Source organism: Theropithecus gelada, chromosome 7a (assembly GCF_003255815.1).
Source record: "Theropithecus gelada isolate Dixy chromosome 7a, Tgel_1.0, whole genome shotgun sequence".
NCBI lineage: Eukaryota > Metazoa > Chordata > Mammalia > Primates > Cercopithecidae > Theropithecus > Theropithecus gelada.
Window position 1 is genome coordinate 50,073,702 of NC_037674.1, and position 27,043 is coordinate 50,100,744.

Consider the following 27,043-nt stretch of genomic DNA (forward strand, 5'->3'; position numbering starts at 1 on the left):
CCTCATCCTGACCTCCACCTGCCACTGGACAGCCTCTTAATTCCCCTGCATCCTTCCACCCCAGCCTCAGAGGCTCCTTCCTGCACAAACGTATGTGTTCTAAAACCTATTTACTTGATCTTGGAGGGAGGCCTGAGTTTCTACAGCTCAAATCCCACCTCATCACTCCTAAACCCTCCCCACAGCTCCCTCCCTACTCTCCAACCCTCACCCAGACCCCTACCCTGCCTAGAGCAAATCCCATTCCCTCATCCCCTCAGGCAGCACCAGCCTCCTGCACACACACTCAAGCCTACAGCATCCCACAGGGCCGCATTTGATCAGCTTGCCCTCCAGAACTGCCCCTTGAAGGCAGGGAATCCTGAGGCTGTTTCTAGCATGGCCCAGGCCAGGCCTCCCAGGGAAAGTGGTGGGAGGTGGAGGCTGGGAATGGGGAAAAGGGGTGCAGGTGCTATTGGGGCTCTGGGGTCAAGGCTTGGGCAAGCAGCACGCTGCTGAGGAGTCGTGGGTTCAGGTCCCCATTCCTGCCTCTCACTAGCTACAGCCCTGCTAAGCTGGCTCCTGGGCCCTCACCAGGACATGCAAGAATGCGTGTGATGCTCACGTAGCCAGGGGGTGGCGAATAATAAACAGGAGCCCCCACCCTCACCCCCTGACCAGGACAGCTTTGCAGGCAAGGAACAGGCGCAGGTAAATAAATAGCTCGTTTATTAGTAATATGTTACATTATTAAAGTGCATTGAGAAGAGGTGCAGGGGCCAAAGCTGGAAGGCCGCTGGCCCCAGCCCTTGCCCTGGGCGGCCAGACACAGCTGGAGAAGGGCCCAGCTCCCCACTGAAATGGATGGACAGGGCTGGGGGCAGGGCCGCCTGCCTGGAGAGCTCGGTCCAGGCCATCCCCACCGGAATTTTCACAGTTTAGCCTAAGTTATAACATGTCCTGAGCGAAGGTGGGAGGCTAGGAGCATGGAAGCACAGCCCCTGGGGAAGGGGGCTGAGGGGAAGGGAGGAGGCCCCCCGCCCCCCAACCCTCAACGCCAAGGGCAGAGTCCTGGAACCTCCCCCTGAGGACCCGGCTCGTCCTTCTAAATGAACACGGTGAACCTACGGCTCAGTTTTCTCCTTCATTCTCCCTTGTCTCTCTCACCCCACCCCCTCCCATAACCACCCCCAACACTGGAGGCTAAAACAACATCCCCCTCAGACCGGGCTCCCAGGGCAGAGCCAGCTCATGCCACTCTCCAAGAACCCATGCCCGTCTCCAGACTGTTATCTCATCCCCGGGAGCCTCAGACTGGGATCACCCCCCTCCCCAACCCATCCCTTCCCAGCCCCTCCCTTTCCCACCCCCCCAGCATGTAGTTTTGGTATTTTCATACAGATGCAGTCGGAAGTAGCTATACATGAAATAAGCCTAACATAAAAATAGAGCTTTTTCCGTCCTTCCGTCCGGAAAGCAAACATCCTTCAATAAACATGCAAGGCGGCTGTCCTGTAGGACCCAGGACCAGAGAGGGAGCTGCAGAGGACAGGGCTGGAGAGAGGGTAGCCCTGGGTCTTCAGCAACACCAGCCATCCATCCATGAGAGAGGGAAGGGAAGGAGGCAATGTGGGTACCAAGAGTCCAGAAGGACTCAGGCCTCAGCCCCAGGGTCCAGAGATGGGGTCCCAGCTCTCCCATGGGCTCTTGGGCTGGGAGCATCGCTACATTTAGTCAAGTTTGAGGGATCTGAAAAATATTTTCCAGAAGATAAAATCTTGGGTCATCGATGCCCCAGCTTCACAGTCGGTGCCCTCATTCTCAGCCCCTCACCATCCGTGCGCCACCTGGGGCCCAGCAGCCGCCTGCGGCTGGACGTCTCCAGGCCTGGCATCCTCCACTGGGTTATTCTGTCCCCTGGAAGAAGCGGCAGGCAAGGAGCTCCCGGGCCAGCCGGCTCTGAGTGTGAGACGTTCTAGTGCCCTGGGCTGCAGAAGCCTGAGGCATGCCCAGCCTTGGGAGGCCCTAGTGGACCAGCAAGCCAAGAGTGAGTGTGGGCAGGACCCCCAGCCAGAGGGAGGTGGCCAGGGCACAGGCATGGCCCAGCAGGTGCTCAGCCATGATGCCATCCTCGGGCAGCAGCTGCCAGTGCTGAGCCTCGCGGAAGTAGGAGCCCTCCTGGGCCTCACAGAAGTAGTGGCCGTACTGCTGCGCCGTGAGGTTCTCGATGAACAGGATGCAGTTGGGGCTCTGGTGACCAGGTTCGCAGCTCTGCTCCACGTTCTCCTTGTGGCGCCATGAGTAGGTGGCGTGGCGGGATTCCATAGGGCAGCTCAGGTAGTAGCGAGAGTTCGGGGCCAGGGAAACCTTCTGCAGTGGGGCCTTGTCTGGGGAGGCAGGGGAAAGCAGCCATGAGGAGGGACCGAGAGCTTCCAGAGAAGGATGTGTCCTCCCCATGGACTGGGATCCCAGGACAAGGCTTCTGAATGAACATGGGGAACCCAGCCCTCAGCTTCCTCCTTTGTTCTTCCGTCTCGCTCATCCCACCAAGAGGGCTCCCTTGGCAGGACTGTATCCTGCCCCATGTGCCTGGGGCCCACAGGACAAGGCCATGTCTCCCTCACACCAGGACAATCAGGGCAGGGCCATACTCCACTCATTGGGCCACAGCCGCCAGCAGGGCCAGATCAGGTACCTGGTTTGGGGTTGGGACACTCCTTGTGTGGCTCAACTGGATTAATGGATTGCAGCACTGACCTGGAGTGGGAAGGACAAAAGAGGCTCAGCAGATACAAGGCTGCAGACCTGGCCCTCCTGTCCTCACCCCAGTGCAGTTCCAGCAGAGAGGAGGTTCCCACCAGAAAGGCCCAGTACTGCCACCTCCTCCAGCCCAACAACACCTCCCCCTCTCCCACGCCCACCTTCTCCCAGGGATGAGGGATCCTGGCCAACGTACCGTTGGGAACTGTAGATGGAGACGCAGCGGCCCTGGTCCCAGCCGCAGTAGGGGTCCCTGGACATGAGGCAACCGTGGCAGCCCCCGCCATAGACTTCACACAGGTCCAGGGGCACCTGGCTCACCTCCCACTGGGAGCTCACATACAGCTTCCTCTGGAAGGACAGCAGGACTGCGTCAGGCCTGGGCCCCACCCCACACTCAGTCCTAAGCGTCCAGGCCCTAAGGCCTAGAAGCTCTTAAAAGAGTACACAAATCACATGCAAAGGAGCCCTGTCCTCAGCTGCGGTCACTGCATAGACCACGGGATGCAGTGGGGGGAGGCTCACCCGCTCAGCATCCAGCGACATGGTCTGGATGGCAGCTGCGCGGCGGAAGGGCTGGATCTCCATGATGTTGAAGATGAAGCTGTGCTCCTGCTCCCCCGGCTCCACCACCTTGTGGATGGTGCCCCTGTCTGTGTGTGGTGGGCAGAGGATCAGTGGGCGGGAGCCCCACTGTGGGGCCGGGCAGCCTCCTTCTAGCCGGGGAGGGGTGGGAAGTCACAGCTCAGGCGAGGGTCACGGGACTGGGGTGGGCAGGATGAGGAGAGCGTGACTGGGGAGGAATGTGGGAGCCTAAGGGCAGCCCAGAACCTTCCAAGGCTGGTCCAGAGAGGCCATCCTGGGAGGTCCAGGGGTCCCTGGATACGGCCTCCAACATTCCCAAGGCTGCACAGGAAGAACAGAAGCAGGAGCCCCACACCAGCAAGGACAATGTGGCTACTGTCCATGCATCACCTCATTTAACCCTCCACAGCCCTGCGAGGTAGCTGTCATCTTCCTCACTCCACAGATAAGGAAATCAGGCTCAGAAAGGCTAAGCCACTTGCTTAAGGTCACAGAGCTGATGAGCAGCAGAGACCAAGTTGGAACCCAAATCTGTCAGCACCCAACCACTCAGCTGCTTCTACAACTCCCCTGTCTCCTGGACTCTTAGGGAATATATTTACTTTAAATACATTTTTTTATTTTGGAGTAATTTTAGATTTCCCAGAAAAGTTGCAAAGATAGTACAGAGAGCTCCAATCTACCCTTCTCCAGTTCCCCCAATGTTACCATCTTACATAACCACGGTATATTTGTCACAACTAGGCAACTGACATTGGTGCATTACTATTAACAAAACTACAGACTTTATTTGGATTTCACTAGTTTTTCCACAAATGTCCTTCTTCTGTTCTAGGATGCAATTCAGGACTCCGCATTGCATTTGGTCTTAGGGGATATCTTAATTTTATAAAATCTTAGATCTAAAAAGGATCTTGGATTCTAAATCAAGAGTTCCCAAGGTCTTAGAACCGAGCTGCCTGCCTCCTAGACCAATGCTCTCTCTGTTCACAATTAGGGACCAATGGGCATCCTGACCCCTGGTCCTCCCAATCCTACCTCAACTGCTGTCCCAGTTTCTAGAATAGCCTACCTCCCTCTCTCCCTCCCTCCCAATTTCCCAGGGCATCGCCTGCCCCAAAAAAGCAGTCAGATGATCGCCTGCCTAGGACATTTCCTCTACACGTCTGTGATCCTCATCTGTGGACTCTGAGATGTGGCCAGATGCTCCTTGGGCCTGATGAGCCCCCACCCCAGCCACTGCCTTCACAGACATACTGCCCTGTACCTCCTTCCAAACCAGCCCCAGTAACAGCATCCCCTTGGCAAAATTCTCAGGAAAAGAGCCAATACGTCTCCCAGTTGTGAGAGCCTCCCATTCTCTGCAGAGGACTCAGAAAGCTCTATTTTTTAATCTATCCCCAATATGAATGCTGCAGGCTGCAAAATGTGGCCTCCTGCACAGCCCTCAGAGAGAACCAAAACACCTTCCCTAATCACTCAAGTGTGCTCACCTCCCAAGTCTGCAGGAAGGGAATCCATGACCCAAGTCCAGCCTTCCTTGTCCTAGCTCCTGCTCCCAGTCCCGCACTGTGTGACCTCTCCTCCCCTGCTCCCCAGTGCCATCCCTGGCTGACCACAACAGCTGTGCCAGCCACTACAGAAGCCAAGCAAGGACAGGGGCCCAAGGGTGCAGCTGGAATGAATGCGGGGTAAAAAGTCAGGGACTCAGGACCCAGGTCCTGCCCTGTGGGAAATTCCTCTCCCCAAGGCTTCCAGGAGCCAAACAATGGCGCTGGGGTTCCAGTTTCCTACAAGGTCACCAAAGCTGAGATAGTTCCAAGGTGAAGCAGCAACAGGAAATCACATGGAGAATGTGAACAACTGAGGATGGGCGCTTGGGCCTGAATCAAATGGCCCCAGAGGTGCTAGAGGGCCTTTCCAGTCTCAAGGAAGGCAGCTGGCATGGGAAACTGCCACAAACCCAACTCAGGACTGGCTCCTCTGTGTCCTGTGGCTTTCCAGAATGCAGAAGCATCTCCCAGGGCATTCCACCCAGCTTCCCCCGGCGGGGCCTACTCCAGGGAAGAGGAGAAGCTGCCCCTGATCTCTGTGAGACGGCAAAGCCTCTGCCCCTGGAACTCCTTCCTCATGCCTAATTTGTGTCCCACCAACTCCTCAAATGTTTCCTCTCACCTGCACAATCCCAAAGACAGGCGCAGGGCCTGAATCCCTCATTCTGCCTGGCAGAGACCAGGGTCCCTGTGGTTCAGGCCCCTCCTCCTCATTTGCCACATGTCTTCCTACCATCTTCTTCCCTGAGTCAGACATCTGGACCAAAGGTGCACCTGGCTTTGCTCAGACTCTCCAGATTTCCGCCTCCAAATCCCAATGCTTTCTTTTCTCCCATCCCCTTCCCCTCTTGCCCCTACCTCCTCCAGGAAGCTCTCCCTGCCTGACTCTTCCACACCCACACACATTAACCCCCCACAATTCTAGTCACTCAATTATTCCTTCCACACGTAAAGGTCCAACTAGATGTTAACTACATTATTCCTTATACCTTTCATGCCCATTTTTACAAAGCAAACTGAGGGTCCCGGGGTAGCCTCTCACCTGTAGTTAGGTAAAGCACATGATAGGTCTCCCCGTGGCTGGCTTGCATGCGGTGGACGACCACTTTCTGGTAGTGGTATTTAGAGTGGAACAATGGCGTCTTCAGGGGCCCCATAGGCTCCACCCTCTGCGCCACCTCTGGGTGACGGTCAGCCACCTGGAAGGTCTCTGTGGGTATCGGCTGCTGGTCTGGGAGGCACTGGGCAAGGAGAGCAGGCCCAGGTCAGTGGGGTGGTGGGAGGTGAGACAGAAGGAGGGCTGGGGCCTGGGCCACGGCTGGTGTCACGCTCACCTTGCCAGGCCGAGGGTTGGGAAGGCTTGAGCGGTAGCCCTTGAGTGAGGAGGTGCGGAAGACCTTGTCAATGTCACCGAGGGAATACACGCAGACCGCTGAGTAGTTCCTGCAGTGACATGGAGACCAGCTCAATGGGGGGCCCAGAACCCACCCATCTACCTCTACTCCCCCAGGCCAGCTCTGTGCCTGGCACTGAGTTACCAAACACCCCTGAAAATGGGGAGGGATGGCGGGGAGGAAGGAGAGAAGGAGTTCAGCCTAATTTCTTTGTGCTGCGATCTAAAACCACAACCTTGTATCCTGTTACAGAATCACTGAGTCTAGAGGCCATCTGCTCTACCCAACCCCAAGGCAGGAGGAACCCCAACATGGGCTGAGCAGTTCTCTAACCCTCCCTGGGCACAGGCTGTGGGATGCTGATGCCCCAGGAGGCCAGACCTCCAACCTCTTCCCAGCCAGGGCAGCCCCACCCACCCAGGAGCCACAGAGCAGGGTCTTGGCTTCCTCCACTCTGTCCCTAACTCTCCCCACACACACCCAACACTTTTGCCTGCTGTGTTTTCAATCAATGAGAATGATTAAGAAGTGTGAATTACCAGGCTCAGGCAGTGCCTGAGCGGGTGTAATAGCACCCAGCTCCCCGAGAGATGCTTCAGCAGCTTCCTCCCAGGCCCAGTGTCCACTCTGGGCACACACAGGTGGCGGGACACACAGGCACAAGTGCAGTCATGAGTGTACATATAGGGCATGCACACACACCCATGAGTGCAGACTCACTCACGACGGTACACACATTGCACTCGCTGTCCCCCTACCCCACACGCAGCAACAGCCTCGCTTCTTGAGCCTGCAGCCCCTGCTCATGCCACACCAGGCAGGCCCTCAGCAGGGCCCAAGGCCTCCTGTCCCTACTGGACACTGAACCAATGCCAGCCCCGGCCCCAGGACAAGGGCCACTCACCATGGGTTGGAGAAAACACCATAGACCCTGGTGTCTCTCCACTGGCCGCTGGGGTCAGGGAGCAGGAAGACGTCTTGTAGCCTGTTGAAGTTCTTGTTGGTGGCAGCGTCACTGCATACCAGCATGGCTTTCAGAAAAGTGTTCCACTTGGACACTGACAGTGAGCTTTCCCCACCCTGGTCCCCCTGGAAAGGTAGAGGTGAGAAGAGGCCCCTCAGCACCTGCCCGGGCTTCCCCACACCCTCCAGGAAACCACTGCCAGCAATATCAGCACCTGGGCCCAGAGGAGAAGGCAGGCTGTGAGGGGCCGGGACCTGCCGGGGGTGCCCCAGGACGCAGGGCAGGTCTCCAGATGAGACTCCAGTCAGCAGGCCTGGCTGAGCCAGAGCCCAGGACCAACGGTGCTCGGGGTCAGGGCAGGTGAGAGTGCCAGGTCCCCACAGAGCAGATGGACTCAGACACACATTTACTGACTCACACACCCACACACATGGCACAGCACACTCACACAGGCAAAACACACACACACCCACACCATCATACTCTCACATGCTCACATGCCATCATATGTGCACAGGAGCTCAGCCACCTTTACCCACACACAGACACGTGACGCTCCATGTACACACAGCTACTCCCACAGTCCCAGACAGACCCACTCCTACATCCGCACAACTTCTACATGCACACAGACACACAGAACTCACCCTCACTCAGACCTATTCACACACAGATATGCAGCCAGCAGCCCTCATGCCCCTGCTCACCCTGCACAGCTGGGCCACACGAGACACATTGAGAGGAGCCTCAGGATTCTTGTCAGGATTGTCCTCTCGGAAGAAGTAGTAGATCTTGTCATCGTAAGCCTGGTCTTGGTGCACGATGGTGGCTTTGATGAACTGTGGGTCTGCCAGGGACAGAGGTGAGTGGGCGTAAAGCTGGGAAGCTTGCCTGGGAGACCACCCCAACCCTGCACCCTCTCCTCTCTCCTTCGGGTCTGCACAAACCATGGCAAATCAGATCTGGAAGAGGACTCAGAACGTCAGGTCCAACACCCCCAGGGGCCCCAGGCTCTGCACCTCCACCCCACACCTGTTTTGCCCTCCTCCTACAAAGATGTCATCAGCCCAGGAGCAATGACTTCATGCCTGGGGATTGAGGGAAGGTCCCTGGGGGCCCCTATGTCACTTCTGCCCAACTGGCAGAGCCCTCATGAGGAGGGAGTTGGGGGCTGCCTCCACATGAACTCAGCAGAGGATAAACTTTGGTTCCTGGGGACCCTGCGCTGGGTCTGGGGCTCCCTCTGTTTGTGTTCCCAAAGAGGGCTGGGCCCATCCCACTGCTACACCTTGTCTGTTCCTCTGCCCCCAGCCAACCCCAACTCCTCAGGCCTGTACCAAGGTCCTGCTTTCCTGCATGGCCCCAGCGGCCCTCAGGGAGCCCTCCCAGAAACATCAGGCTCCCATCTGCCACCTTAGGTGCTCACACCCCCTGGTCCACCCTCAGCCCAGTCAGAGCCTGACTCACTCTGCATGACAGTATCACTGGTGTACAGCTCACTCTCGCCCCGGATGCGGCGGAACCGAGGGATCTTCCCATTGTATTCCTGCTTCCGGATGGTGGAATACACCTCGTCCCCTGGGGATGGTGGGAGGGGGGCATGAGTAAGGGCAGGCAGCTCCTGGAAGTCCCTCCTCCAGACACTGGACAAGGAGCTGACCACCCCTCTCCCAGCCCAGTTCAGAAGCTTTCCCCGGGGGCGCCTGCTCCAGCACTGCCCTACCTTCAAACAGAACCAGGGAGTTCTCATCCGGGCTGAAGGGGGCATAGCCTCTCATCTCGCCAAGTGGCACCACAGTGTCATTCACCTGTGGGAGATCCAGAGGGTTGGATGGTCACGTAATCCCACAGCCACTGCCTCCCATGATGGCCAGTTTCTCGGCCAGGGGCCAATCCTCCCAGGGCAAGGGCAGCATTGGAGTCTCGCCATCTCCTTCCCACTATGAGGGGCAGAAGCCCACCCAGTAGAAGGCGAGCTAATCAGGCACATGGGGAGCAGCCTTCTCACCAGGTTCCAGCAGCTGGGGTGCCGGGCATTGGTGCCACAGGCCAGCAGCCCCTCACTCCGCCTCTCCAGGAGAGTGATGTAGTTCTCGCAGTCCTGCCCGGGTAAGAGAGAAGGGAGGAGAGAAATTGGTTGCTGGAAGGCCCTGGCAGGTCTAGCACTAGGACCGCCAGGATCAGGGAAGAAGGTGTCGGAAGGGTTGAGCATAGGTGACAGCCTCCCAGGACAGCCCAGAGTGGGTGCAGCTGATGCCGTCCCCTAAGCACAGAGGACCACGTCTCCCCATCAGTCTGGGTCTCACAGGGCAGGGCCATGCTTCCTTCCTCAGACCCTCAGGGTCTCCTCTCCCTTTACCAAGTGGCTCAGATCCCTCCATACTCCTTCCCCGACTCACCCGCTTATCCAGACAGGACCCCTTTGTGGAGCCAATGTTCACCTGGGGGAAGGGGAGAAGCATTAGTTCACTCTGCCAGGAGTGAGATGCCCCTGAAATGCTTTCCACACAGCCTCAGGATAAGCCCCAAAGGAAGCAACCATTATTCTCATCTGACAGATGAGCAACTGGGGCTCTGAGAGGCTAAGTGATCTACCTGAGGTCAAACAGGGTCTCATATCCAGAGCTGAGGCCCAGAGGGTTCAGAAGACCAGCCATGGGCTCTGGGGCCCAGCTTCCAGCCTGGGCTTTCTGCAGCAGCGCTGCCCAGCTGGCCAGGCCCATTAGCTCCTGTTTTTCTCCACACCGCCCCAGCTCCCCACTCCAATCTGGACTACCTTTAGGGAGCCTCCCCCAGGAGCCATTTATAGGATACGGAGGTGGGGGCAGTTTAGGAAGAGATGCCAGCTCCCACGGATTCCCTGAGGCCCCTCGGCAGGGCTAGAGGGGAGATAAGAGGGTGGTGGGGCATTGGGGGAGAGAGGCTCACCGTGCGCACAGATGCGTTCTTGCCCTCGGGGAAATCAAAGAGGTAGACCTTGCCGCGTCCTCCCACCCACACGGAGGAGCTGCCTGGCTCATGGAAAAGCACCGTGTGCGGCTCAGTCTGGCCAAAGTCCACCCGGTCCTGCCCTACATGGCCTGAGGAGGAGACAATTAGTAGAAACATTGAAGCCAGGTCCCAAGAGAGAAGACTCTGGGTCCCCTCCACATGACACACCGGAACCTGCTTGACAACCAGTGCTTTGTGCTCAGCGTCCTGGCAGGGCCTCAGACAAGCTCTGGGCTGGGGTGGCACCCAGAAGCAGAGAGCCAAGGACAGGAGAAGTAAGAGAACCTCTGGTGGGCTCCAGCGACCAGCTGTCCTTACCTACAGCACGGCCCCTCCCCTAGTGTGGCAGCCTCTCCTTCCTTCACAGTGTGTGTGACTTCAGAATGGGGCAGGATTTAGGGACCTCTTGGGGGAACAGACCCCCTCCTCTGGCACACACTCTTGAGGGGCTGGGCTCCGGCAGGAGGACCAGGGCTCCTTGGCTATGCTCTGGGAGGCTTTCTGTTGCCCTAAGCCAAAGCAAGTGGTGCCCCCCGACCCCAGGCCTTTCAGCAGGCAGCAGGGCCTCCAAGCACCCTCCTTGGAGTCTAGGTTCTGAGGAATCACAATGCTCAGAATCCCTTCTCCTCCTTCAGGAATCCCTCTCCAACCCCTCCTGGTCCCTCCCCAGCCCCTTAGTGAGCACTAGACTAAAGGAGGAAAGGAACCTCAACATCTACTCCCTCCCATTTCACAGATGGGAAAACAGAGGCCAAGGGAGGGGCAGCCCAAGGGCACATGGAAGCAGGTCAGTAGCAGATTCTGAATCAGAGCCTATACGCCTGCCTACCAAGCTGGACTCTGCACCATGGCCCACTCTGGCCTGGTTTCACCCACGGAGATGTTAGCTCTCCTGGGGGTAAAGATCGGCTCTTCCTCCCCAGCAACTCTGGGACAGGGGGACCTTCACAGAGCACAGCCTGGGCCTTTCAGCAGAAGGGCTGACTGGAAAAATTTTCCCCAAAAAAGAAACTGACTGCAGCCACTGTCTCTGGGGAGATGTCTCATCTCCAGTGATACTACTGAGGTTGTCCTGGTTGTAGGAGTAAATTATAGGGATGGGATGGCCTGTGGCTGTGCCCCCAGCAATCAGCCACAGCCAGCATCTTCCCCTCTGACTAGCCGGGGCCTCACCCAGGAACTGGGTCTGACCACTGTTTTTCCAGTTGCAGGAAACTCTGGGGCAGCCAGCTTGGCAGTGACACCCAAGCTCCAGTTCTGACCAAAAAAAACTACCATTTCCTCAACTCTGCCCCCGATCCCTCTTACTCCCATTGGAGCCATATTGATTCTGCATTAACGGGGGTATGGAGCAGCTGGACCACACACTGTGCAACCACACCTTCATTCTTTAAGAAACATCCCTTCACGGTCAGGTCACCCCTGGAAGTGAGCATTCTTCACCTCTTCTGTGGCCTGGTGCACTGTGCAGAGGAGAATGCTGAGGTACCCTGGGAGACATGCCAAGGTCACATCAGCAGGCAGGACAGATCAGCTTGTCCAAAGGTGGAGTATCAGCTCTCAGGAGCAAGGCAGGCCACAGAAATGCTGAGCTCACTGTCCTTGGGTGGTGTAGTTCTCCTGGTGCACATCATAAACAGCCCAACTGAACAGCTCCGGGGATATCAGCCCTCCCTGGCCCCCAAGCCTCCCTCTCTGTAGGCCCCAGATGTGCAGAGGAAGGGCTGAAAGGTACTGGCACTTCAGTGGGAGGGAGGGAGGGAGGGAGAGAGGGAAAACTGGCAGGTCTTGGGTGCTGCCCTGCTCCCCCTCCCTTCCTGGGATAGAATTAGAGTGCTGGGGTCACAGACACAGTATTCCCAACTCAGCTCCCATGACTCCCCTTCCACCCTCAGCCCAAGCCGCAGCCACCATCCCCTATGGCCCAGCCTGGAATCCAGACAGTCTGCAGCCCCAACTCCCCTCCCACTCCCCTCCCATCCCCCAATAGCCAGCCTGGCAGCCACGAAAAGGTGCATGTCTGCATCTGGAGATGCTGGGCTAGATGTCTGCATCTGGAGATGCTGGGCTAGGACCCAAGATCCATAGCCCCTGGGAGTCAAAGCAGAAAAGTCCCAGCCGTCAGACTGTGCTAGCCACCTCCATCAGTCACCTTAGCCCCACACCTGCACCAAGGCCACAGGCCCAGGTCTCCAAGGGAGCCAGCAAGGCCAATTTGGTACAACTACTCAAGGGGAAAGAGGCACCAGATACGACCCTGGGCTAGGGGGTGGGGTCTCATCTAGTAGTTGCAGGGCTGTTGAAGAGAAGAGGAAAGCAGTCCTGCCCTAGGGAGTCGAGCCTGACGGCCCCTGATGGCCGAGGCATGACTGGGTCCCGGAGAGTCAGGTCTGAGGGGGAGGCCTAGCCCTACTCTGGGAACACATCTGAGGGGTCAGACAGCCGCACCACAGAAAGCTTCCACAGCTCCCCAGCAAAATTGTCTTAGCATGGACCACAGGGCTGCCCACAAAGTATCTGCTGAAGACATGAAGGGAGGGTGAGGGCTGCTGGCCCCTGGGTAGGAGCTGTGGCACTAGGGCCAGGACAATCCCATGCGGATCTGCAAGCCTGAGCCCAGTTCCCTTCAAACCCTAGCCACAATGGCTAGGGCGGAAGAAGGCAGGGACTGTTCGTCCCATTTTGCAGGAAAACGAACAGGAGCCCAGGAGCACGGCCTCCCGTGACCCCCAGGTTCCTGCCCCTCCCAGCTCACTTCTTGGTGATGCATATGGGCTAGAGGGAATGACACCAGCTCAGCCCCAGGACAAGGCCTTGGCCCATTCTCCACCCCAGCCCCGGCCTGGGCTCCCGCACCGCCCGAGGCCCTCAAAAGGCCTGATTGTGCCCGGGAAGTGCCGAGCAGCAGCAGCTCGATGAATACATGAAAGGAAGCTTTGTTTAGGTTGGCAGGAGCGGGGGCTGGGGGCTCAGGGGCAGGAGGGCTGCCTGGAAGTGAAGGCAGCACCAAGCCATCAGGGCCAGGCCTCGAGTCTCTGCGCAGGCAGGGGCTGAGCAAGGCCAGGGGCTGCCCCTAAAAGGCCAGGCCAAGGGAGTACGTGTCACATCCCTGAACATTTTCTTTTTGCTGCTTTATGAACTCAAAGAGAGAGGAGAGGTAGATAAAAGCTGGATGGGCCCAGAACAGGCAGGGAGGGAATGCCAGGCAGGGGACACAGCCTGAGCAAAGGTAGGGAAGGTGGCTGTACAGAGGGCAGAGGCCATGCGCTGCAGCCTGGCACAGTCCTAATGAGAGAAGAATCGGGAAGGTGAGCTGAGGCCCACGTGTGATGGGGGAGGGAAGATGCAGCCTGTCCAAGGACACACTGACCCACTGCCCATCACTCTCCCCTGCTGCCTGAACTCTACGAGCAGGGCCAGGAGTGGAAAATGCCTCCCCATCCTCTGGCGTCCCCCACCTCCTGGCTCCCCCTGCTTCCCATCCTGCCTGTCTAAAAGGAGCACCGTCTGGCACCGTGTCTCCCCCCTCACTACCCAGCCTGACGCATTAGTGGCTGACTAAGTGGTAGCTAAAAGCTCCCAGAATAACCAGGGGTTCAGGCAGGGGAGGGGGCTAGGGATACATGGGGAGGGCATAGCCCAGAGGCAAGCCAGGCACAAGACAACCCACCCCCCACACCATGTGATTCCGAGCCAATCCTCGCTCCTGCTGGACCAAGAAAGCACATTCAGGCTGCCCCGTACCCAGTCGGACTCCATAGTTCCCCTGAGTCCCATTTCTCATGGTGGCAGGGCCAGTAAGGCCCAGCTCCAGTCAGATAGGCGGGCTGCAAGGAAGGCTGGGTTATAGGAGATAACCTCCACCAGACACAGCCCTGGGGCCAGGTGCTCACGGGGCTCTGATCCCATTGGAAAGAATGGGGCCTGACTCCTTGGGGCCCCTCCCCTGGATCACCACCCCAGCAGCTGACCGACTGTGGCAAGTCTGGGCCTCTGGGGTGCGTTTCCTAAAGCAGGCCTGCCTGGTGGCGCATGCTTCCTCTTCTCATTCACTCTGGTGCTGTCACCGTCTGGCCCGCTGTCCCCATACTCTTGTTGTTTGTGAAAGAGGAGTACAGCTCCAGGGGAGGGCAGAGTGGGAGGTGGTGTTGCCCATGAAGGGGCTGGGTCCCATGCTCTGGTCTGGCAAAGCCAGCCTTGCAACCTGACCCACTGACCCAGTGGGCCTTGAATGCTAACCTCAAGGAGCCCTTTGAAAGTGGGCAGAGAGTCAGGCTCTGAAAATGGCAGGAATGTGGGCACCCCCCCGGAGAATGCCTAAGTCAGGCAGTCAGAGAGGCCCCGGGCCAAGGAGCAGAAAGCAGGCCGACCTCAGGTCGGAGAGCCAGCACATCTGGCAGGAGCCTCCTCCCACAGTTGTGCCCCCACCCCTGCACTGCCAGGCCTACCTCACACCCTTGCCCAACCACATGCCTGGCAAACAGAGTAGAGGGAAGGCCCACATGATGCCCAGGAATTAGCCTGCAGCCTCTCCACCTTTTGGAATCCCACATCCACATGTCAAGGTGGAAGGGAGAGGATCTGAACAGTCATTGAACTGAAGGACATGGAGGCCAGAGAGGCTGTACCACTGGCCCAAGGACACAGAGCGAGGGAAGCTCCAAGTTTCCAGTACCCATTACCCAGCTGCTTCTCTCCAGGATCACATCCTGGGCTTCCTGGAGAGCCTCTGATTTGTAAAAAGCTGTATATTCAGCCTCTCCCTACTTCCCTGAATCATCCCTACTCTACCCTTCCCTCTCTTGCTCACTAGGTGCCGAGTCACTAACCTGATAACTAAAGGGAATCACCCGCCCACCCACCTTCCAGGTGAGGCCCTGATCTCCCAGGGGCCTTTAGTGATCAAAGCCTTAAATCCAAAGGAGTGACTAATGGTGGAAGTGTAGGTGCTGTGCATGTCAGAGTGGTAGAGGAAACCCTTCCACTAGGGGTGGGAGTACAGGAACAAATGTTTCTGTCTCTCCTGATATGGCCAGGAAGAGGGTGTGAGAAGCCTGGTTTCCAGGGTGGCACTGGCTTGGTGCTAAGGACAGGTCATGGCTGCAGGTGGGTCCTGGCAAAATTCAGGCAGGGTTAGGTTCTAGATTAGCTAGCTGCCTGGCAGGAGCAGAGCCTATGTGCTGGGGCAGGTGGTGGGGCCTCGAGATAGCACTCAGCTCATGGAGGAGTGAGTAGTCTACCTTCTTTATGAGCCATGAGAAGAGCGCGCTGTGTGCTGGGCCAAAGGGGAGTATCCTCCCACCCACCAAGGTCAGCTGTGGGTGGGAGGGGAGTATATCTCATGTGTGGCTCAGCCCTGACTCCAAGAAGTCTCATTATCTCTTTGGTGGCCGGACAGCTGGGCTGGCTGTGACGGTGACTGAGGCTGGGCCTTCCTGGGTTCACTTTCCTCCTCTGTGGTTTAGCTGAGTGTGAGTTGGGGTGGGTGCTGGTACTTGTTTGGGCCTGGGTTTTACGACCCACCAGGATTCTTGAAACAAATCACAAAACAATCAGGGTTAAGTCCATGGGTCTTTCTGGGAAAGTGTGACTCTCTGAGTGCCACAGAAGTCAGACAGTTTTCTGGAAGTGGAGGCGGCAGAAAAAACTGACACTCTCATCTGCTTCCACTGACCAGCCCACCAAACCCCCAGCCACCCTGTAAAGAAGGCAGGACAACCTGTATTGCCGTTTTACAAACAGGAAAACTAACGCCCTTCCAAGCCACCAAGGTCTGGATGCTCTCCCCACAGCACCACTGTGCTCAAAGGACCAGAAGAAGGTTTGGCTATTGGGGAGACTGTCCGGGGCAAAGTCCTGGGGAGAAGGGTCAGTGTGGAAAGCAGTGTGATGAGGGGCTGTGCTGGGCAGGATTCAAGGACTCAGGGAAGGAAGGCCGGTAAGGAGGCCCTGAGCCCAAGCCCAGGGAAGGCCAGAAGCCCAGGACAAACACCATGTCCTGTCCACCTTCCGGCTGTTCTCCAGCCCATCAGGTTCCAAAAACCCCAGAGTGGGGCCGAAGTCAGCTGGTGGCTCCTTCAAAGCAGACAATGGGTAGCGGTGCAGGGCCTGCCCCTGGGCCCAGAGCCAAGGCAGGGGTAGGGGAGAGGGCAGAGGATGGCTACACCACCCCAAGTGGAGGGAGGGAGGCAGGTGGAAGACTGTTGAGAAGCAGAAGGTTACCCAGTCTTAGCCTTAGCCTGAACCAGCAGGGGAGACCGAGCAAGGGCAGCCAGCCAGCAAAGCCCATTAGGGAGAACTGGCAGGGGCTGGGCTGCCAGGGCTGCATTCCATCAGAAACCAGAGATGCCAGAGGAGGAGGAGGAAGATGATGACGACGATGATGATGCCCCTACCACCCAACCCTTCCATCGCATTTACTACGTGCCAAGCACTATTCCAAATGAGTTTTAACTCAATCATCACTGAACTCTCATGAAATAGGTTCTTTTATTATCCCCATTTTGCAGATGAGGACCGTGAGACACAAAGAAGCTGAGTAACTTACCTAGCATTACACAGCTAGTAAGAGGTGGAGCAGAGGTTCATACTCAGGCAAGCTGACTCCAGAATCTGTGTTTATAACATTGTATTCCAGAGATGGGCCCGTGGAGGCTTCCAGGCCAGCCATTCCCAGACAGATGAGGAGACCAAGGCCCACAGAGGATGAAGCCCAGTTAGAGGCTACTTGGCCAATGAAGGCCTGACCTCTGTCCATAACACCCTGAAGACAGTGTGTAAGTGAGCACGGGTGTGCAGGCCCAGGTGAGTGTAGTGAATTCCTATGCTTTGATGTTGTCCTGGCATCCATTTTGAATATAATCTGGGCTTTCTTACACCAGAAGCAGGGCTGTCACCTTTGACACCGTTTCCAGCTCCCTGCCCCCTCCCGGTTCCTCAATGTGCTCAATCCAGATATCTACCATAGACAGTCATCTCCTGGTGACTGCCTCCCTGTGGGACAGCTACATACAGCCCATTTAACTGGTCCCGCTGACCCCACAGCCCGCATGGACTGTGCAGACAGGCCAGTGACCTTGTCTCAGTCACAACATGACCTCCTGGAACTCATGACTACTTGCTGTAAACCCACCAATTAAAACTCCCTGTGGAGGCCAGGCACGGTGGCTCACGTCTGTAATCCCAGCGTTTTGGGAGGCTGAGGCGGGCAGATCATTTGAGGTCAGGAGTTCTAGACCAGCCTGGCCAACATGGTGAAACCCCGTCTCTACCAAAAATACAAAAAAATTAGCCAGACGTGGTGGTGTGCACCTGTAGTCCCAGCTACTTGGGAGGCTGAGGCAGGAGAATCGCTTGAACCTAGGAGGCAGAGGTTGTAGTGAGCTGAGATCGCGCCACTGCACTCCAGCCTGGGTGACAGAGCGAGACTCCATCTCCAAAAAACAACAACAACAACAAAACAAACTCCCTGTGAAAAACTTGTTTGAATAACACCTTGGACCCCATAAAGATGCTGGCCCATGGATCCCTCCACCCTGCATGTGCTCCCTGACCTCCACGTGTGTGGCCTCAGGTATGCCAGGTATCCCTCAAGACCTGTTAGTAACAAAATCTTTATTTCCACCTGTCTCTCTCTTAATCATGGAAGGAGTGCTCTCCATCTTAAAGATCCTAAGTTACAACAGTGGGGCAGGAATCTTCTCATGGTGCAGCGTGGGGCCCTGGTCCTGAGTGACTGAGTAGGAAGACAAGTCTCTCAAGATCTCTGCTCAGAACATAAAGTACTCTGTGGGGCCGGGCGCCATGGCTCATGCCTGTTATCCCAGCACTTTAGGAGGCCAAGGCAGAAGGATCACGTGTGTCCAGGAGTTCGAGGCTGCAGAGAGCTATGATTGCACCACTGCTCTCCACCTGGGAGACAGTGAGATCCTGTCTCTAAAAAAAAAAAAAAAAAAAAAGTACTGCATGCTCTGAAGCTGACCACAGTGAAGAGCAGAGTGTGCTCACCAGCCAGGTCCCCACCCAGCCAGCCCTGGCCAAAACACTCACCTCCGCTCCTCAGCTCAAGGACCCACCATGGCTCCTATCTGCCCATCCAAGCAGGGCCCAAAACCTCAGGGCAGGGCAGTCAAGGCCCACCTCATTTCTGCACAGCTCTGCCATGGCTCATTCCCATCTCTGCACTTTGCTCCTGTTCTCCATTCCCTGGATTGACCTTTCCCCTTTTCTCTGTGCACATGGATCTTACCTGTCCTTGAAAATCTAGCTAAATCCCTTGGATCCAGGAAGTATTCCAGATTCACTGCCCGTACCTTCAACCCTGTACCACGAACCATCTGGCACTACCATCTTCACTCAGATCATGCTGTCTAATGGGATTTCATCTGGCCTGTGGGGTCCTGAAGGTGAGGACAAGGCTTCCTCTTGCTCTATGTCTTCCATTGCCAGGGAGCAGCTCAGACAATGAAGAAAGGCAAGACTGGGGCAGGCCAAACTCCCATGCGAGAGGGACAGGTATCCTAGAACAGATGCCTGGGTCACCAATGGGGTGCAGAAGTCATCACAGTGACCTTCCTTCCTCGACAGGCTGGGCCAGAGCTCCTGCCTCAGCCTCCCAAGTAGCTGGGGTTACAGACGTGTGCCACCACACCCAGCTAATTTTTTTGTATTTTTAGTAGAGACGAGGTTTCACCATGTTGGCCAGGCTGGTCTCGAACTCCTGACCTCAAATGATCCGCCTGCCTCGGCCTCCCAAAATGCTGGGATTACAGGCGTGAGACTCTGTACAAACAACAATATGAATAGTTGTCTGTGCTGTACTCTGCCCCTACTCTATGCCCTTGCCCCTAGCTCTAGCCTGGCTCCTCCTCCTCCCCCAGGAAGCCTTCCTTGATTACACCATCCCACATTGACCTTTCCTGCTCTCACCTCCTGTCACAGTCCTAGGCTACATCTGCAGGTCATTCCTGACTTTCCCAGGGGTCCACCCTACTTCACAGGCAGAAGACCCACCTCTCCAGGAATGTGGGGGGCTCCCCAAGGGCAAACCCAGGGCTTCTCTTCCTGACTCTCCCCCAGAGGAGCTGAACACAGACCTAGGCCTGCTGCCCTCCATGATGAGAAGTTACCCGGGGGTGCTGGCACAGAGCCCAAGCCTCTGGCTGGAAGCATGGGGTGCAGAAGGCATGGCAGGATCAGCCTAATCCCAGGCTGTCATGACAGTTAAAACCAGATTAGCCCGAGCTGGGATACAGATCAACCTGTCCTTGGCACCCAAGGCCCAGACCACCTGAGGAAAGACCAGAAGGGGTATATGGAGCTGGTCCGAATTCAAGGTCCTGAAGAGAGGGCACTGATGGCTGGTGCGGCTCCTAGAACAGACAGCACTGGGGCAGGAAGAGTCTGGGCCCAGCTGAGCTAGCTGAGGAAAAAAGGCACTCAAGGAGCCCCCAGCCTGGGACAGAGTATGACGGCGGACAGAAAGCTGGAAACAGGCTGAGAGTTGGGGCAGAAACAGGCTCAGAAGACTCAGCCCCGGTCCCAGCTCTGCCTGTCTCATTGGGTGACCTCGGGCCAGTCCCTGTCATCTCTGAGCCTCAGTTTCTCCATCTGTGGAATGTTTGGCTGGCCTAGCTAATCTCTGGCATTTCTTTTCTGACATCCTAAGCTAGCGCTGTCAGGCTGTGTGGGTTGGGGTCATCCAAGAAGGTCCCTCAGAAGAACTGAGAAAGAACCAGCAACCTCCTTTCTGGGCAGAGCAGAAAGGAGGAGGTAAGTGGGGTGCAGAGAGGAATGGGGGAGCCAGGGAGCAGTGAGGGAAGAACCATGGGAGTCCAGGAGGCAGTGGGGCCAGGCCACCATGCAGGGCCTGGGGAAGGTAGCAGCTGTGTGCCGTGTGTTCCAGATGGGATGCAGCATAGGGACGGAGGTCCTCCAGGAGGCTGGGCACAGTTCTGGAGACACAGTAAGGCCAGGGCCAGGGAGAGTAAAGGGCTTGGAGAGCCACCCCATACCATTCGGGGCAGAGAGGGGACGGTCCCTCGAGGCCTGGCTGGCTAGGGAAGGGGGAACTCTGTCCTCTGAGAAGGCAGGGCCCAACAAGACGCCGGGGCTCTCCATTCCCTGGCTTTCTTTCTAGCCTGTCTGGCTCCCTGAGGACAGGACAGCTGGCCATACACCTAGTGGCTGGCCCTCCCTGCAAGGGTACGGAACCCTGGCTCTTCTGAAGGCAGGACAGGTTAAGGGCCCCTTCCTCCCCCAACTATGGACGAAGGAAGGCTCCCGGGGCAGCCATGCTGGGCCAAAAAAGGAAATCAAGAGAAGTGGAAACTTTTCAGTGCAGAGCTGCCGACCAAAGCGGGGGAAGTGCAGTCAGTCTCTTGTGACAGAGCCCTGTGAAGCTGGGGGTGGACAGGCCGTCAGCTAGTGGTCCATGCACTCCCGCTTACTGCCCCCTGAGGGCTGCCAGACCTGCCCCCTGGGTTGAACTTCACATCCCACCTTGCCTGGCCCTCCTCAAAACACAGAGCCCAGCTTTCTCTGCTTCCCCCAGGGCCCCACCCTCAGCCCAGATAGTGATCTATCCACGCCGCCCCCACCCCACCACCTCCACGCTCCTTCCATCTCTGCAGAGGAAGAGCAGAAGAAGACAGAGCCGAGGGACAGACCTTCTCACCTGGAGACTGTCCTGTGGTCAGGAGTCAATGCGGAAAGCCGTGGTCTCCCTGGACCCAGCCCCAGCCTCCCACCAGGGAGCTGTGACGGGGCTATGGCCTTGCCAGCGCTCGAGAGGCCTTCCCTGCCTGCCATGGCCTTTCTCCAGTGGATGCAGCCTTCCTCCCCACTGCTGGGCCAGCCATAGGATGACAGGTATCCCCTCACCTATGCCCAGCTGGACAAGTTTCAAACTTTTCGGAAGCCCCCAGGCCCAGGCTGACTCAATACCTCCTCATATGGGGGCCCCTCACATGGCTTCTCTCCTCTCTGTGGTCCTTGCTGTAAATTCTTGGATTTAAAATCCTATTAAGTGGGGTGCTTCCTCCTGTTCCTTCCCTCCCCCAGCTGACTCACTCCTCCTGCCATTTCAGCTTGCTACCTCTTCCAGGAAGCCCTCCCTGATTGGGAAAATTGGGTTAGACATCTCCTCAGTGCCCATAGCTGCTCTCTGTTACACATTCTGTTGTACCTGCAGGTTTATCTGCCCATCTCCATCTACACTGAAAAGTCTACAAGGGCATAGAATCATCTTGTTCCATGATCCCCAAGCTCAGCCTCAAGACCAGGACAATGCTGGCCCCAGCAAATGTTTGCTGAGTGAATATGTCCACTCGTGAGGGCACAAGCTAATGAGCTATTTCCTCCAAATGATCCTCAGCCTTTGGCCCATGAGAGAATAAGGAAAGAACATGAAACTTAAGGGTTTCCCCTGACTTCCCAGGTTTCCATTTCTCCTCTAGATTTCTGGAAATCTAAGATTTAAACAGGCCACCGCAGACTCTGTCCAGCCCCTCCCATCCCAGAGAGATAGAAATCCTAAGACATTAAATCTCAGACAAGGATAAGCCCCCTCTCCTACCCTCTTTGGGCACTTGGGGAAACTGAGGTTCAGTAAAAGACAAACACTTGCCCAGAGTCACAGAGCAAATTAGGTCACAGCCTGAACCAGGCTCCCGACCTCCCAACTCTCTCCCCTATACCACGGTCATCCTTGGACCTGTGCCAGCATCCATTCCACCAGACCTGCTCTCAGAATCTTCACTGTCCAGGACAGAGGGGTCGCAGAGCTTGGTAGGAAGCTCCTGATGACCTCACCATGCATTTCTCTTGGCTTAGGAAACTCCCCCTCTCCTCCAGAGAATTGCCCCCCCACCATGAGACTCTGCAGAGGAAGTTCACCTTGAAGGTGATGAACACATCTAAGTCCCCAAGGGGGCAAGGATTTCCACTGGAAATGCTGATGACTGGGGAGTCCCAGATGTGACCTCATCCCCTGGAGGAGGTAACAAACCTCCTGCCCTGGGGAGCAGCCCCAGAATGGCTCCTCAGCAGCCACCAAGTCAACAATAACATCCCATTGTTTAATAGGACAAAAGCGAGGGAGGGCAGAACCAGCTGGGCAGGTTGAGACTGGGGATGTGGGCTCTGTTTCCCCATGGACAGGCTGGTTCACCTCTGACTTTGGGGTTCAGGACCTTCCATGCCTTCTCTACCTCCTCCAACCACTGATAAAATGGAAGAGGGGTGCACAGCTTACACAGGCATGCCAACCTCCTTTTAAGCCCCAGACCTCACCTGCAACCTACTCCCTTCCAGTCGCTGCTTGCAGGAAGATCAGGACCACACATGCACATCCTTGACTTGCCCATGTGTCAGCGACAGCCCTTGGGAGACAACCCCTAGAGCCTTTCTTGCTCTGGCAAGCTCTAAGGGTCAAAGACAAGTGCGGAGCTCAAGGGCACCCAGCAGGTACATGATGGCCCATCTCTCTCCCTGGCCTGCGCTACACTGTGCCAGACTTTCATCAGGCTGCAGAGGCAGCAACCTCCCTGATCAGTGCAGGCTGGGCCCCTCTCAGAGTTCCCTGCTTTAATCTTTCTCTAGAACTTGGGGATCCAAGCAGCAGAAAATAAAGAACTTTCCATACCTATTCCAGTCCCCACAGCTGTCCTGACTCAAAACTAAAATCCCCATCTATGCCTCACAGAGAAACGGCTCCAGAACCACCACCATCCCTGATTTTGTCATTCCTGGATACCACCATACTCGCACCCACCCACTGGTAGACAGAGCTCTAGACTTCCAGCAAGACCCCCTCTTACCCTATTCCTGGGTTTGTCCTACCCAAGCCCATTCCTGTCCGATTACCATGTGTCACCCCACAGGAGACAAGAGGCAGCTGTCAGTCGGGCACACCATCACCAGCTGGTGGCCCTGGGGGTGGGGGGCAGGTGAATGGCAGGGCCTGTCTGGCCAGTGGGGCACCTGGCACTGGTGAAGGAGACCACAGACTGTCCTTGGACAAGACTGGTGAACGGTTGGCAGACCCCAGCCAGTGGGGTTCAACAGTGCATTACTAAGCAGAGGGCACAGCCAGTGTGGCTACAGTAGTGAACTGCGGGTAGGGGAGGTAGCCCATGGAGCTGGGCTGGGAGCTTCGAAAAGTGGGTAAGAGGACTGAAAGCAGCTTTAAATAGCCTCAGGGTGGGAACTAAGTGCCCAGGATGGGATGTATGCATTAAGTGCTAAGAAGCGGGTGTGCATTAAGTGGGGTGGGGGGGGGGGGTCATGGGAAGACTGTGGGACAGGCAAACAGAGCCAAAATGCAAAGGGTTTGATGTAGGGAAAGATTCCAGAACACTCAGACATGCCCATTTGTCCCTTCCAGAGTGCCCACATGCTATGATGTCCAAGACAGCCAAGGGGACTGAGGGAAGGCAAAGCTGCTGGGAGGGCAAACGAAGTTGGGGCTAGAGCTGGGATTGCAGAGTGGTGTGCAGGTCTCCTACATGCACAGGCGGCTAGAGCTCTAGCAGGGCTGCTCGGCTTCCTCCAGGAGCACTTCAGACTGGGTAGCCGAGTTGGTCCCCAGAACACCTCATTCATAGTCCCTGAACCATCTAAATCCTTCTCCCCTCCCTAACGCAGAACCTGGACTGGTCCTGTGCCAGATCAGAGCCCCTGCCTGCACCTAAGCACCCACACTGCTCAGTGACCTTGGGCAAGTCACATTCCCTCAGCTACTGCGGCAGTTCGGGCCACTCGTTTTCTGTATGTTTTTTTTTTTCCCCTCTGCTAATAATACCTGCCCCAGATAATGCTCAGACTCCCGCAATCCCTGCAAACTGCCAAAGGCATCAAAAGGCTCCCGGTGGGGCCAGACCCGACCAGTCCCCCCAGTCCCCACTGCGACTCCCCCACCATCACCACAGGGGGGCCGCAGACACGCCAAATTTGGGGACAGAGCCGAGTCGGCCTGGGGGCGGGGAGGCATTTGTGTGCAATGCAGGGGAGGGGAGATCAGTTTCTCACGGCAGAAAGCCTCAAACACCCGCCTAGGCGGCTTTCTGTCCCATAGTACAGGGTCTAAACTGAGGTGCCTTGGGGGAGACTCCGGTCCCCCAGGTTCTTATACCTACACTGGCCTAAAGGCTGCACCCCCGCCCTAGATCCAGCGCCTGGGGGTCCCAACAGCCGTGCCCCACCCAACGGGCACTGCCCCCCAACGCTGGAGCCGATTTCTGGTGACAACTGCCACGTGCGGGCAAGGGGGGAGCGGCCGGTGCCGGCATTGCGGAGGCAGCGCCCTGGTACCCCAAGCCCCCGCACCACACCACGTCCCGCCGCCTCGCCGCAGGGTGCCCACCCCCTTGCCTGGCCCGAGCTCCAGGCCGGGGCGGGGGCGGGGGCAGGCGGCGGGGTCTTTGTTCCCGCTGCCGAAGCGCGGCGGCGGCGGCAAGGGGTCCGCGCCCCCCTCGCCGGCCCAGCCTGCGCCCCGCGCGCCATCAGAGCCCGCAGCTCAAGAGGAGGGGACCGGGGTTGGTGTCCCGGGCGGGGCAAGGGTCCTGCGCCGAAGCCCCCGAGCCAGAGAACCCAGACTGGCTCGGGGCCGAGAGAGGGGCCCGCCCCCTCCCCTGGCGCCCGGGCGTTGCGGCTCCCGGCTGCCAGAGACTTGGTGCGACTTGGCCGGGGCTCCGGCCCCGCCGCTCGCTCGCCGCAGCGTTACAGCCGGCTCTGGTGTGCCAGCGCACACACTCACACACACTCACCCAAACCCACACGCTCCACGCGAGGACAGCGCGGGGACAGCCCGGGACCCGCAGAGCCAAGCGCACGCACTCCCTCCGGGTGCAGCATACTCCGCACCCGCCCCGCGCAGCGTCTGATCCCGCGCCCGACCAGCCGCGCGGCGCCGCCTACCTTTCCAGACGGCGAAGATGCGGGGTCCGCTCCTTGAGTGGCCTTGGGCGGAGGCGGCGGCCGCCCAGAGCAGCAGCAGCAGCCGCAGCAGGAGCACCGACCGAGCCGGTGGGCCAGGGACGCGGGCGCGCGGTGCGCTGGGGGCGGCACGTCCGGGCGGAGGAGGCGTCATCCCGTGGCCCCGGGAGCGACAGCAGCAATCAGCCGAGACTGAGCCAGCGCCCGGCCGCAGGCAGACCCAAGCGCTAGGAGGCGGAGCCAGCGCTGACCCCACCCCGCCCCTCCCCCCGCCCCTCGCAGCCTTTTCTCGCCTCACTGGCTTTCCTGAGCGAGAGCGGAACCGCTGGGGGAACCTTCGCACCCTCTCCCGGGCAACTCTACGGGGAAAGCCCAGCTGCGGACAAGCCAGACTTGTGGTCTTCTGCCAGGAGCAGCAGGCCCTATCCCCTCTCTGGGCCTCAGTTCCACTCCCTGCACCCCATAAAAAGATTGGCCTAGAAGTCGTGGAGGACCTCTGTCCAAAGGCACAGAGGAGTCCAACACCCAACAACCTTGCTATGGCCAGCTAAGTGATTCGCACCCTGAGGACTATGGTCCTTGGAGGATGAGTTCGCCTAAGTGGACACGGCTCCCTGCTGAGCCTGCCAGCAGGCACAACGATGATATGTGGGGAGCACTCAGGGACCCGCTATTGCTCTGCCTGGGAGAACACTGGAAATTTTTCATCTTGGCCTGGCTCCTTCCCCTCCCTCTCCTTTCTCCTCCCTTCCCCAGCCAGCAGCCTTCTGGGCTGCCTCCCCCCCAGCCAGCTGGTGTACGCTCAGAAAATCCAAACTCATTTCCATGTGAGTGGAGGGGGATATAATTAGGAAGGCCCCTTCCCCAAGTAGAGAGGGGAGCATCCCCCATGCCCAAGACTCACTGTGGGGGAGGGAGGGTGAGAGCAGCTTAAGGGGATCCTAGGGCTCACCTATCTCAGGCAATCTGACCATTCAGTGGGGACTGCCTTGGGGGTCCAGGCCCAGACCCTCTGCAGTTACCTGAGCAGCTCAGCCAGTTCTGCCATCAGTTCCTCCTCTCAGAACTACACTACTTGCCTGCCCTTTGTAAAAGGGTCTCCTCTCTCTAGACCAGAGAGGGCCCAGATCTACCACCTCCACTTGTGCCCCAGGGAACCATGAATGGAAAATCCACCCAGCTCAGTAAGTACTTATCTAGTGTTTACCGAGAAGACAGGATGAGGAAGGAGCAGAGGTGAATATCCAACCTTCAGAACTCACAGACGTAGATATGATTCACGCACTGCAGACACCAGCAAAGGCGGTGGGCTAGCTGCCCTCTGCCCTCTGCCCTCTGCCCTCTGCCCTGCTCCATGGGGCCAGGACCATTTGGTTGTTGTTTTTACCCCCTGGAACCAGGAAAGTTTTGCTACCAAGAAGTTTGACTTTACCATTCTACATTTTGCTTCCAGTTGTCCCCTCCCTCTTCCCTGAGAGCCCTGAGGCACCGCAGCAGGCCAGGAAGGTAAACTCAAGGCACCTCCAGAGACAGTGCAGAGCGAGGCTCCTGGCCCACTGGGTGGAGCCAACAGCCCCATGATACCCAGGGGCACACTGCCCCAGAGAGGGAGGCTGTGGACAGTCTAAGAGCTCCTCCCCAGGCCTGCACCTAAGCCTGTGGCCCTGAAGCCAGCAGTGGAGCCTGGCCCAGGCTAGCCTCTAAGATGGACATTCGGTTTCATCTGCTAAATAGGTATTGCCCCTAGTGTCTCTCCTGTCTATGCAAAGCTAGGGCAAACTAAGAAATCACCTGTCTCTGCCTTTTGGAACTAAGAATTCAAATGGATTCAAAATCAATGATAACATTGCCCATGTGCACGACGACTCACAACACATAACCCA

General features: G+C 57.4%; 1 protein-coding gene across 3 annotated transcripts; it reads right to left on the minus strand.

The window, feature by feature from the left end:
* Positions 1 to 691: 691 nt before the first annotated feature.
* SEMA7A (semaphorin 7A (John Milton Hagen blood group)) lies at positions 692 to 25,856 on the minus strand. 3 transcript variants are annotated; one of them, XM_025390536.1, is made up of 14 exons: positions 25,143 to 25,856; positions 10,164 to 10,315; positions 9,635 to 9,676; positions 9,244 to 9,336; positions 8,959 to 9,043; positions 8,703 to 8,813; positions 7,943 to 8,082; positions 7,176 to 7,360; positions 6,212 to 6,320; positions 5,920 to 6,118; positions 3,265 to 3,392; positions 2,936 to 3,090; positions 2,675 to 2,736; positions 692 to 2,366 (listed from the first exon to the last, which is right to left on the minus strand). In XM_025390536.1, the coding sequence occupies exons 1-14, from the start codon at positions 25,312 to 25,314 to the stop codon at positions 2,005 to 2,007; spliced, it is 1,995 nt and encodes a 664-aa protein (XP_025246321.1). In that variant the 5' UTR covers positions 25,315 to 25,856; the 3' UTR covers positions 692 to 2,004. The 3 variants fall into 3 exon arrangements, with proteins under 3 accessions (XP_025246321.1, XP_025246323.1, XP_025246322.1); XM_025390538.1 differs by lacking the exon at positions 25,143 to 25,856 and adding an exon at positions 24,992 to 25,100; XM_025390537.1 differs by lacking the exon at positions 9,635 to 9,676.
* Between the last annotated feature and the right edge of the window lie 1,187 nt (positions 25,857 to 27,043).

Coding starts and splice junctions, on each gene's coding strand:
- SEMA7A (XM_025390536.1), bottom strand. CDS start 25,314: ATGACGCCTCCTCCGCCCGGACGTGCCGCCCCCAGCGCACCGCGCGCC. Junction 6,321..7,175: donor GGTGTTTTCTCCAACCCATG/GTGAGTGGCCCT, acceptor ATGTCACTGCAG/GAACTACTCAGCGGTCTGCG. Junction 2,367..2,674: donor GTGTCCCAACCCCAAACCAG/GTACCTGATCTG, acceptor CTGCCTCCCCAG/ACAAGGCCCCACTGCAGAAG.